Raw genomic sequence first — 16,402 nt, 5'->3', positions numbered from 1 at the left:
AACAATTAATTGCTAGTTTACAATTTCTTGCTGATGGTTAAGTGTCCTTTTTCCCAAAGCAAATCGATTTCAGATATGACAGTACTTCGTTCAATTGCTTGTAATCAAGTTCAGTAACCTTGGAGCCAGGTTCCTACGTGTTGATGTTATGTCCACTTTAAATCATAGAGACCCACCTTTTCTTCCCGCATATGTCCAAGTTTTTGAGGGACATGTGGATGCCTGCCAGTACTGTTTATGTGTTTATCTACTACAAATATGTGTTTATCTCTCTCTCTGTCTCTCTCTCTCTCTTTCTCTCTCTCACACACACACACACACACACACACACACACACACACACACACAATTGTAGGCCTTCAGAGGACAGTGGTTTGTAGTAATCAGGAAAGACTCAGATGGTCCTGAAAGACATGGAAATCTCAGAAGTAGAAATGAATACTAGGATTAAAAGTGTTCCAGAAGTAGAAAACAGAAAGAATAAAGGCCAAGAAGGAAGAAAGAATAAAGGGATATTCTAGACCAATGGACTATAGCTAGAGTTTGGAATCTGTGTAGGCAGTTAGTGGGAGACAAAACTGGAAAGAATAGTTTGGACAGTATTGTAGAGGGCTTTGAACACCAGAGTTAAATTTCTGTTCGATGGACAATGGAAAGACATTGAGGATTTTCTAGTTAGAGAGGATTTGATCACAGCTGGGATTGGAAGCTGCACCTGTGATGGGCAGATATCTGTATACACCATCTTAGTCTGCTTGGACTGCCATAACAAAGCTGTAAACCTGATGGCTTAAACAGTGGACATTTATTTCTCACAGTTCAGAAAGCTGAAGATTCTAAGATCAAGATGCCCCCAGATTCAGTTTCTGGTGAAGACCCTTTTCCTGGCTTGTAGACTGCTGTCTTCTTGCTGTGCCCCACATGGCTGAAGGAGTTTACCTGTGGGTTCTTCACCCTCTTCTTATAAGGATAATAATCCCATCATAGGAGCTCCACCTTCATGACCTTATCTAAACCTAATTACCTCCCATAGGCCTCACCTGCTAATACCATCACAATAAAGGTTTGGGGCTTCCACATATAAACATTCAGTCCGTACATGTACCATCTGGGTGTCTGTTATAACCATAATTCAAATGAGAGGAAGATCTGAACAAGGATGAGAGTGAAGCAAGAGCAAAAGACATTGCAGAGGATGAGGAAAAGAAGAGTTCTCAGACTCTGAAATATTGAGCCAGGGTGAGTGTAACAAAATGCTATCATTGGAGTTGTGGTTAAGTGGTTAGGGCTGTTTTGGATGCTCAGGGATGTTGAATTCAATTTAAGTGATGTGACCTGAGGGCAGAACATATAGATAATTGTAAGCCTTGAGAGAGAGAGATTAGGTTCAATAAAAATGTACCATGAGCAAAAAAAAACACAAGCCACATATAATTTAAAGTTTTCTAGTAACTGCATTTTTAAAAAGTCAAGACAAACAAGTGACATTAATTTGAATAATATATTTTTAACACAACATATGGAAATATTATTAGTCCATTGTGTAATCAACATATTCCAACATTTCATTGTGCTTTGGCTATATGTCAAGTACTCAATAGCTGTATAGGTCTAGAATGGGAAACTTAGGAGCCAGTGACAAAGTCAGCTAATTTCTTTGCTTGGGAATGTGAACCCACGTTTGAGTTGTTCCTGCTTTTTTTGCTGTTATGAACAATGCTGTTATGAAACAGTCATATACACAACTCTTGGTGCAAGAATTCTGGATAGTATACTCCTAGGAGTTGTACCTCTGGGAAGTAGCAGGTGAAATGGTGCCAATTTGTTTTCTTTCTTTTTTCTTTTCTTTTCTTTCTTTTTTTTTGAGACGGAGTTTCGCTCTTGTTGCCCAGGCTGGAGTACAATGGCACAATCTTGGCTCATTGCAACATCCACCTCCCGGGTTCAAGCGATTCTCCTGCCTCAGCCTCCTGAGTAACTGGGATTACAGACATGCACCACTACGACCAGCTAATTTTGTATTTTTAGTAGAGACAGGGTTTCTCCCAGTTGGTCAGGCTGGTCTTGAACTCCTGACCTCAGGTGATGCACCTCCTTCGGCCTCCCAAAGTCCTGGGATTACAGAAGTGAGCCACCGCTCCTGGCATGCCAATTTGTTTTCTAAGATTGTTGTTCCAGTGTACACACCCACTAGTAGTGTGTAAAAGAGTCCTCACCTTATTCCACATCCTCAGGAACAGTATAGTCACATTTCTTCATTTTGATCAATCTAGAGAGTATAAAATTGCTTTGCATTTGTTGTAATTTGAATGTTTTCTGATGATTAATAATTTTGAACATTTTTCATATGCATAAGAACATCTTTTTCATTCAAATATAAATACATATTATGTAACTCATATACTGTCACTTGTATGTTGTATTATATATTTCTTCAAATATAAAAATTTGTTATCTCACAAATACTTATTGAACATCTGCTATGTGCTACATATTGATCTAGGCACTTGGGGAAAAAAATAGCCCCAAATTCCTGCAATCATGGAGTTTACATTGTGTAGTATATATTGGGTGGGGGCAAAGAAAAGTAAAATACTGTACATCATATGATGTTAGTCTGGCTCATCCATTTCACCTCATTCAGTCTTGGGTTCTGCAAATGTAAGAAGGAAGTGGTAATACTACCTGTCTTATGATGTTTATTAAATACATATGAAGGACTTGGCACCATATCCAATAGATAGTAAGGATTCTGAAAATGCTAGTGGCAATAATAATAATAATAATAATAATAACAACAATATTATTATTTCCTCCTTTCTTGCTTCTACTTTTTATGCAGTATTTTTTAAATCAGAACTACTGAAAATTTAAGAGTAACATGTTTTTGTTATTGTTGAAGTGTTGGCTCTCATTTGGGTGAACTTGTGGTGTTTTCTGCAACAAGACATGACTTTGGCTTATTTTGAGATGTGTTATTTCCAAGCTTCTTAAATTCCAAGAATCAACAGCCTGAAGACATGCATGTTTTAAAAAGCTACATCATGTTTAATAGCCAAAAAATGTGGGGAAATACCTAGAAATGTTTTGTATAATTCAGGACTGTGTTATCCCAGTATAAATGTTGCTTGAATTAATCATTTCAATCCAACAACCAATTTATTGAAAACCGACTGTGTGCAATGTACAGTGTAGAGGAGATGCATATGACCTTATTAATCTTTGAAACAATTATTTGTTCCCCTTTCTTAGATAATGATGTTGAAAATGATCTTCAATCAGACATCAGTTGAACACTGCAAGACACATACAGGGAAGCAGAAAGAATGCAACTTCTTCTTAATAGCTGTTCGCCTGGCTTCACTGAACCAGATCTTGGATCCTTGGGTTTACCTGCTGTTAAGAAAGATCCTTCTTCGAAAGTTTTGCCAGGTAGCAAATGCTGTCTCCAGCTGCTCTAATGATGGACAGAAAGGGCAGCCTATCTCATTATCTAATGAAATAATACAGACAGAAGCATGAAAGAAAACACTTAACTTGCATGTGCACAGCTTTTGGTAACAAATATCGCTAAACCTTACTGTGAATTTAGGCATCTCTGGCATGCCACTATTTATGCATTGAAGTGAAATTTTTGGTATAAAGCTAAATGGTCTTAGAAGCATAGAAAATCCCTATGTGCCAAAAGTAGTGAAACACAAACAAAGGAAAATATAATAATAACAGTCTAGTGTTTTTGTTGAGTCTGCCATTTGTAGCTGAATATGTGATTAATTATGTGATGAAAACATTTTTTATAAATGATCTTGGTCTATTGGGGAACGCGGATAGTTAATATTCCAGTACACTGAATACATGAGGAATTTAACCACATATATCATTGAAGATAAGGGATAGCAGTTTGTTTTTATTCAAAGACATTGCTGTGTTCTCTTTCATTGCATCTCTCACTTTCTGTCACTTTTTTTCCTCCTTACATTAAAAAAAGTTTAATTACAGTTAAAAATGTATAATGTGCTTATAATATTCATCAATACTGTTATTCAAATATTGCTCAATATAGCAAATTAACTCCTAACCTAACAAAGTTTAAGTTTAGTTGGATTGATAATTAGATTTACTTTTTATCTGAATAAGAACCAATTCCGTTTGTTTGAAATATGGAGTTTGTGACTACCCAAATCGCTAATTATTCTTTCTTTTGAATATATTTTGCATTTCTACAAGCCTAAGGAAGATTCATAAAACTGACCTATGGGAGTTGTGAAGTGGTTTTTCAGAATGCTATGTAAGGACAGATTTGAGCACTAACTATAGGTACTCTGAATATATAATTTCCCTTGATTTTTCACCAGAAGTGTTCCCCAGTCTTTGACTCATTACATTCCAATACTGATTCCAAAACAAATAAATATTTTGAAGAGTCAGTGAATACTTTCCATTGTTTGGCCTATTTATATAAGAAAATTAATAACATTGACCCTTCACAACTCTTCTGCCTGCTCCCTAAAGTGGCTCTATCTAAATATTTATTACTAAAATGTTTTTCCTACAGTCCACATCAGTACAAACCTCAATAGCTAAGCCTGATATATTTGTGCACAAGTGGATCACTACATTAAGTTTCGGGAATTGCGCTTCTTAGAAATGTCTCCCCACCAAACATAGTAATCCTGTAGTTTACGCCTGCACAAAGCTTGTCGTATTCTTTGGTGCATTGATTTTGTAAACCCAGTAACTTCTTATTGCAAAGATTTTCATTTGCAGTTTCTCGTACTGCTTTTCTAGTTTTTTAAAAGCTTGAGATTTATTTATACTTCTTGTAGTAACTGCATATTTGTGTGTGTGTTTAGTGGTCATTTGGTAAAGAATTAATTTCGGTAGGTGCAATATGTCTTATCAGATTGATATATACACCAGCCTATGTCATCGGGACAAATCATTTTAAATGACCATGTCAAATTGAATTTGGAGACAAAATCTGCTGAGAGTGCTTATGTAATTCATGATGGTTCTACTAATCTAAATTTTGGGAAAGATAAATAGACTATACTAAAACCTCCCGATGCCATAGAATTGGATTATCCCATGGGTCAACTCATTGAGTATAAGACAAAACTACCTACTTTTTTTCAAAAATGCACTTAAATCACATAATAAAGAGGCTTTACCTCTTGGGTGATCCTGTGACCCTAAGTTCTAATCAGATAGACACAGAGGCAGTGTAGATTTGCGTGGCATGAGCATGATTAAGTTATTCCTTCCAGCATCTAGTATAGCACCTGGAATATAGAAATTGTCCAATAAATATTTATTCAGTGAATCAATGAACAGAAGTTTGCCAGAACAGTACACATTGGGAAGGCACATACCACATGATTGAAGTGCTTCATGCCATTACAGTCCATTGGGCTGATAAAGTCAATGATTTCTTCTTATTTAATTATAGAAATATGAATTTACCTTCAAGGGTGCAGTGTCATATTGCTGTAAAACAAAGTGTTTTATTTATACTAATAATTTAGGAGACCGATACTTACAAATGATAGTGGACATTACTACCAAAAGAATATCATTTTTCATCTAACCACAAAATACAGAAACGCAAAAGCCTGAAACTTACTCTTAACTGCAAAATAAATTCCTGCCCAGGAGATATATTTTAGGAGGGGATGAATGGCAGCTTTTGTGTTTTTTTAACAAGCTTGAAAGGGAGGTGGAAAAGAAAGAAATTATGTAAATGGCATATGAGTTTTGTTATCTAGACATTCATTAGTCCGGGGAAACCTGATAAAAAATGAAAATCCCAAATGATTTCAGCCTTTTTATGATGGCTGAGGTTAGATTTCAGAGATGTACAGAGACTAAGGCGGTGGTTAGAAAGAGGATATACGTAGTCACAGCAGAAAGTTGTGTCTAAGTTTAATTTTATTGGCTTTCAAGTTCACTCATGTATACTTAGTTTGTCCATACATATGTCTAATCAGGAAAAATGCATGTATAGATTATGACATTCCTGAACTTTGAAGTATTGGTTAAAAGACAGTTAAAGGCCAAGAAAACCATGTTGGAAGAAGTGAGCAAATGAAATGTAGAAATATATGTAAAATTAGCAAGTGTCAATTTTACCAAGTAGTGTTTATTTTCCAAACAATGAATTTATATACTATACTGAGTCATAGAAGAGAATGATCACATATTACTTAATGAGAGCAGTTTACTTTTCAAATAAAATAGCTATGATGAATGTCTTAAAAGTATCTTGAAGTTGAAGAAACAAAAATGAGTTATCTCAATATTTACCAAATTAACCTAGTGCTGTATATATCCCAAGATATTTTAGGTAAATGTAAGTGTTTAATCGTACCAGATTTAAACTAGTCTGAAATACAAGGTATACATATATTTACACTGACATTTCTTTATTTTATGAAATATCTCTTGACTATGTTGCAGAAAATAATTGCAAAACCTCATGTAAGTTAACTATGAAAGATCCTGTGAGCACATTGGTGTTGAGTGACAGACAAACTAAAAACTGGCAAACAGTATTTTAATAAGGAGGTCACTCTGCGGCAGTATTCTAATATTGGATTTTCAAGTAGATTAGGCTTTTATTTATTCAATACTTTTATGATTTTGTTCTTTTGACTCCAAATTATTGGTCAGCTTTCAACCTTCTCCACATCGGCAATCATTTAATAGTTCTTTTGGTTGAGATCAACTCAGAAAAAGAAAATAGAAAACTTTTGTTCTTTGAAATTTTAGATATGCATAATATCTAATTATTTTCATAATTTAACCCCAAAAGCTTCTCCTGCAATACACGGGATTCTAGGAGCTGAATGACATAGGGAGACTACAGAGCATTTATTATTACAAACGCGCAAAAAACTTAATTTGAAGAATTAAAATTTCTATTTTTTATCTATATAACAAGTACAAACCATCAACAATGACAAAATTTAACAGCTGCTTGTTTATTGCTTGTTTTATGTGTTTACATATCTCAAAATCTGTTAAAACTGAGGTCTAAAAAATGTACAGAATTGTGCAACTGCAGCTTAGTCCATGAGACTTTTCTGAGTTGCAATAAAGTGCTGACACAAAGTGACAGATGTCTGTGATGTTTCATGACATAGGTTATGATCGAGCCAATTTACAAAATTTAATAACCAACCTAAACTCACATACGTATTTGTTAAGAAGCTGACATTAGTTCAATATTGTAAGGAAACTAACTAGGTGGTGATGATGATAAAAGAATTAGGGGAAATATTTTATTTGATATGTTCTCTGTTTTATAATTCCTAAAATGAAGATTCTATTTAAGGGTTATAATTTACACAAGTTTAGTCATATACCATTACATTATGATACCATAAGCAGAGTGCATTATGATTCTCTAGAAATATAATTCAATCAGATATGTATCATATTCATTCATATGTCACACATTTTCTTCACTGAGAATAAAAATTATCTTATTTTCAGAAGCTTTGTATCAATCCGTTTCATGTAATAAGCAACCCAGATATCTACTAGATTACATATTTCTTCATTTGAAACTACACTGTTTTCTCTTAGTCCCCTTGACTCTACTGTGCTTATCCATTCTTTCACAGAAAGAAAGTAACAAACATATTTCCTGTTGGTGAGGCTGGGATTGTTTTAAGAGGAGAGATAATAACTTCATATTTTTAAAGTGCCAGTACCCTAATATGTGAAACAGATCAGAATCTGTTGTATAGTAAGTCTGCTTTGTTGAAGAATTTATTATGGGAGTAAAGATGAGAAGGAAAGAGATCACCATTAGAAACAAGTCAGCCTTTTCATGCTTTTTTGAGCATTTTGGAGATGATTCTACTTCTCAAGTTATTATCATTCGTGCATCTCTTCAATACTATTGTTAAATGCTTTAGAATTAGAATATTTTAATCCTTTAATTAAAGTAAGTCAAACATCTAGGCAAAAACAGCCAATCATCAAACTTTAATAGTAATTCAAATATAGATTCCTTATACAGTTTTCCATGTCTGTAGAAGTCAAAGCTGTAATGTTAAGCAGGGGGAAATACATATGATTTACTAACACACTTCAATGTTCTACTTTTGAAAGGATACTCATGTGGGTGGGGCAGAGAACATAGAAAAAGATATGATGGAAAACCTGTCCATTTTCTACCCGTTAAACTTCATCATTTTGCGCCAGGCCCTGGAAGCAAAGAGAGGAAGGGACTGACTGCATTTGTCTTTGAACACTTGAGCATCAGTAGGACAAACTACTGAGTGGCCAGGGGTCTTGTCTGTCAAAGCAAATGATAAGTTCACTCAGGCCATTATTGGCTGCTGAACTCTCTTCCTTCCCAACTTTCTTCCTCGAAAGAGAAAAAAATAGTTTGCCTTCTTGCTCTCCTTATCAAATGTTTTTGTGCAAATAGTATAAGCCTGTTTAAGCAAATCAGTTAAAATAGGCACTGATTATTTTGATCTGTTTGTAACAAGTGGATGTAAGTACTATTTACACGGTGTGCCTAAGGAGGAGCTGAAATCGTTGGCACTCTAATCCATATTGTAAAGATCAGTATTGAAAGAATAGTGTTCTTCACCTCTCCTCCTCAGCATCCATCCCTATATACTTGATTAAATGGAAAAGTCTATTTTATCACCTATGTAAAGTTTTATGGGTAGTTATCGTCAGTGTATTTAAATATATCTTCTAGTATGTTTTAAAGGCTGGTCTTCAATACCGTGGAGACAAAAAAATAAAGAGCCTCTGAAAATACATTAGACTTTTGTTGGCATTCAAGCCATAGCTAGTATGTGTATTTAATAAATGTGTGTTATTTATGTCGTGTTTGTCAATGGAAAATAAAGTTGAATGTTCTAAAATGTCCCTGTGTTTTCTTCCTGATATCAGCTCATGTCAGGAATATATTACTTATGCCTATGTTAAGTATTTTGCTGAAATCATATTTGATGTGCTTTGTCATGTAATAGCACAATGTAATGCAACAGCCCCATGCTATCTGGAAAAATTAGATTAAAAAATTAGATTTTGTTTTATATTCCATAATCATGTATATAACAAATTATTGTTGATTTAATATAAATCTGAGAGTTGCTCTTTTCCCTTTTTCAACATGATGTTCCTTTGTTTTATAATCTCAAGATTATTGTTCTTAACACAAAGTGCATTTATAAATTATTCTAAGCTTAGCTATTCCCCGTTCTTGTGGATTTTGGTGTAATCTACAGGCAGCCAAAATAAGAATTGTCCTTGCTCGTAGTCCAACCCTTTAATTGACTTGTGCCTGAGTATTGGTGTGAGCTGAGTATTGGTGGTTATGAATACTGTGCTCCCCAGCTATTTGTTCATGTACTTATTGAGGTCACTATTGGTCTTCCTTCTTCAATGAAGGGAGAAACTCTGTGGAATGGAGACTGCAAAGTCAAGCTCATTAAAAGTATCCTTCTTTCTTCCTGAGAAAAGGTATCTAGGGAGAATTCTGTCCCTGGTTCCTCTCATGCAGGGGTTCTAGGCCTAGGACCAGATCTTATTATCTCTACAATCTTGATTCTTTAGTATTTCAGGATAGGCAGAGATTTGTTAAAGTAAACAAAAATCATAGCTAAATAAGAGAGATAAGAGAAATAAGTTCTAGTGTTCTATACTCCTGTAAGATTACTATAGTTAACACTAATATACAGTTTCAAATAGCTAGAAGGAGGCTATTGAATGTTCCCAACACAAAGAAATGATGAATGTTTGAGATGATGTTGATGTGCTAATTACCCTCATCTGATCACTATACATTATGTGTATCGAAACATTGCTCTGTACCCTGTGACTATGTACAATTATTATTATTAAAATAAATACATAAATAAAATTTAAAAGTCATTATGACTAGTATGGCTATGGCTGACCCAAAATTTCCATCATCATGCTGGTAAACCTACAGGCCATGGGGTGAGACATTCCCCAGTTTCATGTCCTCAGAGGGCATGGGGCCAAATGTCCTTGGGGCCAGTGTGCTTGCTAGTACTAGCCTTGAGTAAATTCATTCTGGATGGATGTTGGTCATGGAGAATTTAAGTCACTTCTCCAAGCTTACTCTTTCCTTCAAGATATATTTATTGCGTACTTATTATGTGCCAAGCTGTGGTAGGTACTAAGACCCAAGGATTAATAAAAACAGCAAGCTCTCAATGAATTTGTAACCTGGTAGGGGAACAGGAAATAATCAGAGGTGCAATTAGAGTAAGCACATGGTATCATGAGAATACATGGAAACGTAATGCTAACATGGGAAGTGTTCCTGTAGAAGGTGACATTTAATCCGCATTTTGGGGAAAGGAATAGGTGTTAACCTGTAATGAAAGGACATTGTAGGGTATTTGTTCACTTCACTCTGTCCAAAGCATTACAATTTCCAAATCTGTCAAATGGGCTAAACTTTAGTGGCCCTATGGGTAGTGTGTGTCTAAATAGAACCTATCTATATAACCTCTTACGGTCACCAAAGTGGCATGGCTTTAGGGCAGGGTTTCTCAACCTTGGCACTATTGACACATGGGGTAGGTAATTCTTTGTCGTGAGGGCTGTCCTATGTATTGTAGGTTATTTCACAGTGTCCTTGACTTCTACCCATGAGATGCCAGCAATACCTCTCTAGTTGTGACAGTCAAAAATAGTCACAGACATTGCCAAATATACTATGGGGGACATAATTGCCCTCAGTTGGAACCTCTCCTTAAAAGTAAGGGCCAGGGCCACTAACCAGGTGCTATGTAGCCAAGGGTCTGTGGGATGAGGTCATCTGTGAGACCTTGGTCCACATAGGCACTGTTCTGGCATTTCCTGAGGCAGCAGGTACTAGAATGCCAGTTTGTGTCTGACTGCACAAAAGTGTGGTGCTGCCACTACCACAATGCCTTGATCACCACAGGCCCTGATCGGCTTCCATAATCACATAAACCTATTCACAGATGATTAGGTACAATTTCTTAGAAAGTATCATCTTTCTATTGATGCCTCCAATCTCTATTCTCTTTTTGATAAGAGGCCTTAGAGTTTGTATGTCTCTCAAAGTGATACCGAAAGTGAATCCTTGTCTCCAGAGACCTTTAAAAAATGTTATAATTCTACATCATTAGGTACACATTTCCAGACAATTCTCGCAGAAGGAGAAAACTAATTTATCAAACTCTCCCCTTAAATTAGATGTTTGCATATTTAGTCTGTATAACAAAGCTGCAGAAGCTGCATTTTATCTGAAAGATGATTTTTATAAGGACAAATATTGGACAATGTCTCTTGACAACGCTGTGCCTTTCTGAGTTCATGCCAGTCTTCAATTCCTCAGGTCTAGAGTTATTATCATACATTTTGATAACAGAGTTCAAGTCCTGATCTCTATAACTGACACTACTGAAACCTATTGTTTGTATAAAATGGGAAGATGGATTTACCTACCACACTGAAAACCAAAATATGATTAAAAAAATACAATTAGAATGAGGGAGCTAATCTGTTAACTGTAAGTTTCTGCGGCCAAGTAACAAAAGACTATGGATAATCAGCATTCATGCATAATATTATTATGCAGTTTTTAAAAAGAAGGCTTTGAATGTAACATACAAGGTTATTTGAATCTGATTTTGCAAAGAACATTGAGAGAAGATAATTCTGAAATCCACAATTGAGGCCGTTTTAAGTTATATTTAATTAGAAAGAACACTGGTTCTTAATCATTTTAGGATCAACAACCCTTCTGAGAAACTGATGATAGGTATGTGGTACTCCCACAAAAAGTGCAGAGGGTTTTTGCACAGTGTCAGAAATTGTACGGACCTGCCGAAGTCTATCTATAGACCTCTTGGGCATTTATGGACATAGGTTAAGATATCTTTCTGTGAGAGTCTCTATGATTTAAGGAACTGCAAAGCTTTACATGTTTGGTTAGGAAGCTCAAGCCTAAAACTGGAACTAAGTCTTGAATTATGCACTCATTTTGACCATACCTGCTTTAAAATGAGCTTCTTAATAGTAAAAGATGTTAAGTAACCAAACTCCTGGAAATGAAAAAGAGAATGCTTTCAAGGACACATGAACACTAACAGCATTTTAAAGAAACTTGAACTGGTGATAATGACAATAGTGGCAGATACCATTTTATGAGCACCTATACTTTTTGTATGTTATCAAATTCTCATGTCAACGACAGAAGGTGTGTGTTATCAGCACTTTACAGATAAGGAAACTGGGGTTCATGGCAGATAAATCACTTCACCAAATCCACAAAAGTTAATGAGAAATAAAGCTGGGGTTCACACCTGATTTGGAGTTGGAATATAATCATTGTGTTATCCCTGAGCAAATAATTACTACTGTGATTAGTTTCAGAAACTTCAAGTTTATCTTCGAGGGTTTGTCTAAAACCCCGTGGAAGAAAGGCTTTGACTTTGTTATTAATGTCTGGACATTTTCAAACCACCAGAAATAATTTGGGGGAGCAGTGGTGAGGCAGCTTTTCTAAGAATGCCAATTAGATTAAGCAAACAAGATTCTCAGCAAAAAAAATGTGAAGGTCCGTATGTCCAATCTAGGCATGTGCACATGACTGCAAACATTTAGATCCTTCCTTGTTTGTTCCAGGACCACTTCTGCGGTGGAGAGGCTACTGGTTTCCTGGAGCAGATGGCTGTACAGAAAAACCACACTTCCACTTCTACACAGGCCTGCGGTTTTTGCTAAAGCCAAGAGTTTATGACAGTTTGGGTTACTAAGGATACATCTCTTTGGCCCTATTGGCTTTTGTTTCTTTTTTTTGTTTTTCCTTTTGCACGCCCTGTCTGACTTGTAACTTGGGAGAATGCTTACTGAAAAGCAGAAGGTACTTATGCTTCCTAGTTACAGAGAAACTCCTAAGAGACTGTAGAAAATTCAGGACCTAGGGCAGACTAGTTGTCATCAGTGAAACTATTCTGATTATCATCTCTCCTTGCTTAATTTTGAAATTTGCTTTAGCTTCTGCTGGGAAAATACAATGCAGTTTGAGGGGAGCACATTTTGTCTTTCTGAAAGAAAATTCTTGCCCCTGTTTCTGAGTTTTCCATCCCTTTTTGCTACCAGGTGAAATCTATTTGGTGCATTTGATATTTTATTCATTCACCAGGTTTCATTTCCACAGAACTGATCAGACTGATTAGAACAGTGCAAAACATTTTGTTCAAGGGAACAAAATCTCAGCGTCTCCAAACTTTAATTCTATTATTATCACTAAATGAATTCAGAATGCAACCTATTCATAGATCTATAAACTTGAAAAATTTGTACATCTTGATGTTTATCTTTAGTCTTCATTGTATACATTGCCTTTTGAATATTTCAATGTAAGTGTGACAGTAGTCAACAGTTCTCAGGCATCTCTGGGGTCAATTGACATTTATTTGAATGAATGCAACCCAATTACATTTTATATATAATATATACATCTTGCTCTGTCACTTGCCCAGGCTGGAGTGTAGTGGTGCAATCAGGGCTCACTACAGCCTCAACCTCTCAGGCTCAGGTGATCCTCCTACCTCAGCCTCCTGAGTAACTAGGACTACAGGCATGTGTCACCATGCCCAGATAATTTTTGTATTTTTTGTAGAAACAAGGTTTCACCATGATCCCAGGCTGGTCTCAAATTCCTGGGCTCAGGCGATCTGCCTGCCTCAGCCCCCCAAAGTGTTGAGATTACAGGTGTGAGACACTGTGACTGGCCACAAATCTTTATTTATCTATTTATTTACTATCCCATAGGTTATTAAACCAAACCAAATGAGTAACTGCTTAGGGCAAATGGTTGAGTACTAATTTCCTTTCTGCCTACCCATTTTTATATAATTTATCTTAGAAATGCAACTTGGAGATCTTCATAATGATTTGTTGTTAATATAATTTTTAAAATAATGTGGTAATTTATGAACTTCAGTTTATAAAAGCAAGGTTTAATAAGAGAATGGCTTCAGAAAAAAAAATTGAAATAGCAGTGAATGATTCCACCCACTTGAAGTTTATTAGTGGGAAGCACTGCTCCATTTCATTGAATGAAGAATAGTCCACTCAACCTTAAGGGATCATTCTCATTTGCCAAAAACAATCCTGTGGAAAGGAGAGAGGGATATCCTCAGAGAGAGACAAGGGGCAAGTCAGATGTGAAGTTAGGATCTCTTGGGGGACGATAAGTATCATGGTCAGATCACTCTTGGGGGTGTAAAAGTACATGTTTCAGAGTCACATCTGGATCAAATTTTGGGTTAATAGTAGTAGAACTTGAAATAAATTTCTTAAACTAAGATTTTTGTATCCATATATATGAAGAATTAGGATTTTCGCACTTACATTATAGGGTAGTTGTGAGGATTAAATGAGGATTAAATGATTTTGGCAAATGAGAATGATTCCTTAAGGTTGAGTGGACTATTCTTCATTCAATGAAATGGAGCAGTGCTTCCCATTAATAAACTTCAAGTTAATGTAATCATTCATTGCTATTTCAATTTTTTTCTGAACCCATTCTCTTATTAAAACTTGCTTTTATAAAATGAAGTACATAATTTACTGCATTATTTTAAATATGTGAATATTTTAAAATGTGAATATTTAAAATATTTGAATATTTCAGAAGAGTAGTGGGTACAATAAATATAGAGAAGGCAGTGTTGTTGTTGTTGGATTAGCAGTGGTAATTGCAGCTGCAACAACAATAGTAATTACCTGAGGAATCTGTAGCCCATATTGGTAAAGTCAAAAAACATATCCTGACCTCTGTACTCATTCGTTAATACTATTTTGGGAGATTCAAACATAAAGCGTTTTGTTTGAGAGCATGGAACTTAAAATCAGACTAAATGCGATGGCATATCCTCATTCTGCTGATTTATTAGTTGGCTGACCTTAATCAAGTTAATTTTTTCTAAACCTCAATTTGTTCAGCTGTAAATCAAGATAATAATTTTACCTAAAAACATATTAGTTGTAAGCATCCAATGAAATAATGTATGCAAATGTTTATTTAGTGTCTGGTACGAAAGCACTCAATAAATTGTTATTATTATATTATTATAAATTGTTATTATTATTTTGAGATGGAGTCTCACTGTGTCACCCAGGCTGGAGTGCAGTGGCACGATCTCGGCTTGCTGCAACCTCCACCTCCTGGGTTCCAGCGATTCTCCTGCCTCAGCCTCCCGAGTAGCTGTGATTATAGGTATGCACCACCACGCCTGGCTAATTTTTGTATTTTTTAGTAGAGATGGGGTTTCACCATATTGACCAGGTTGGTCTCAAACTCCTGACCTTGTAATCCACCCGCCTTAGCCCCCAAATATAAATTATTATTATTAATATTAAAATCAAGTTCAGAAGACTTAAGTTGGCCCAGTTTCCAACTAAGGTTGAATGTCTTCACAAACATACAAATTTTATCCAACCTCTCAAGACTTAGGATAAGAAGGCAAGGATGTGATTCAACTCCATAGAAAGTAGAAGAAAAAACAAGAAACAGCAAAATAAAGAAATTTAATTAAGTTCTCTTTATGGCTTAAATGTACAGTCTTTGTGAGATAGGAAAATGGTTCTAGTAGCACAGAAGAGGTATTTTGAAAAGTTGCTATAACAATGTCGTTAAGTGGAACGTCGGAAAAGTAAATAATAAGGCATATGGGCAAAGAGGTGAATCTCAGGATGGTAGTTCTTGTCTGAAAAACAACAAATAAGATCTGGTTATATTGGTTAATTGTTTCTCACCACTATGTAATGTAGACTAGTGTAACATGTGCCTACCACCTCAATTTCCTAATCTGTAAACACTTTTTGGAATAAGTATTTCTAGCATATAGGGTGAATATAAATATTTGAAAAAGTAGTATATACAATGAACTTGGCATACACAGCAGGATTTAAATATGATACTTATCCACCATCATCAAAATAAGCACCATCATAGTTTCCTGTGCAAAATTTTCATAGATGTATCGAGATTCAAGCAGAACAATAATTTATTTCTGAGTACCTCGGTTCATCTCTAGCTATAAAGTCACAAACAGAACTACCAGGGAATTTCTGGACTGTAATGTATTTGAGAAATACACAATTAAAAGGGGCATTAAATCAATTTGAATTAGGATGGAAATGATTCTTTTCCTCTCAGTGCTTGGATTCACAGCAGTAACAGCTTGGTCCTTAGTGGAGCTGTTACTTCCCATACGATGACTGTATCTCCAAGTAGATTTTGACCATCGATTAAATGAATAATTTGTTGATTTATTGAGTCATATTCACATTTTTAATGAGCTTCTATCATATGGGTCTAGGTCGTGGGGACATTGAGGTTTATCACTTGCAGATT

The 16,402-nt window shown here is 35.5% G+C and overlaps 1 protein-coding gene across 6 annotated transcripts in view; it reads left to right on the top strand.

The window, feature by feature from the left end:
- The window catches only part of PTGER3 (prostaglandin E receptor 3), a 226,982-nt gene that overhangs the window by 33,807 nt on the left and 176,773 nt on the right, over positions 1-16,402 (top strand). For 5 of the 6 annotated variants that reach the window (XM_017880091.1, XM_017880097.1, XM_017880096.1 and 2 more), the window contains exon 2: positions 3,253-3,432. In XM_017880091.1, coding sequence (XP_017735580.1) covers positions 3,253-3,432 — 180 coding nt within the window. Of the gene's footprint in view, positions 1-3,252; positions 3,433-12,660; positions 13,217-16,402 lie in introns of those variants that run through there. The other variant, XM_017880093.1, reaches the window with a different exon arrangement.

The sequence above is a fragment of the Rhinopithecus bieti genome, unplaced genomic scaffold (assembly GCF_001698545.2).
Source record: "Rhinopithecus bieti isolate Rb0 unplaced genomic scaffold, ASM169854v2 scaffold_11941, whole genome shotgun sequence".
In the NCBI taxonomy this organism is placed as follows: domain Eukaryota; kingdom Metazoa; phylum Chordata; class Mammalia; order Primates; family Cercopithecidae; genus Rhinopithecus; species Rhinopithecus bieti.
The sequence above is the reverse complement of the archived record's forward strand: the minus strand, read 5'-3'. Positions and strand labels throughout refer to the sequence as shown.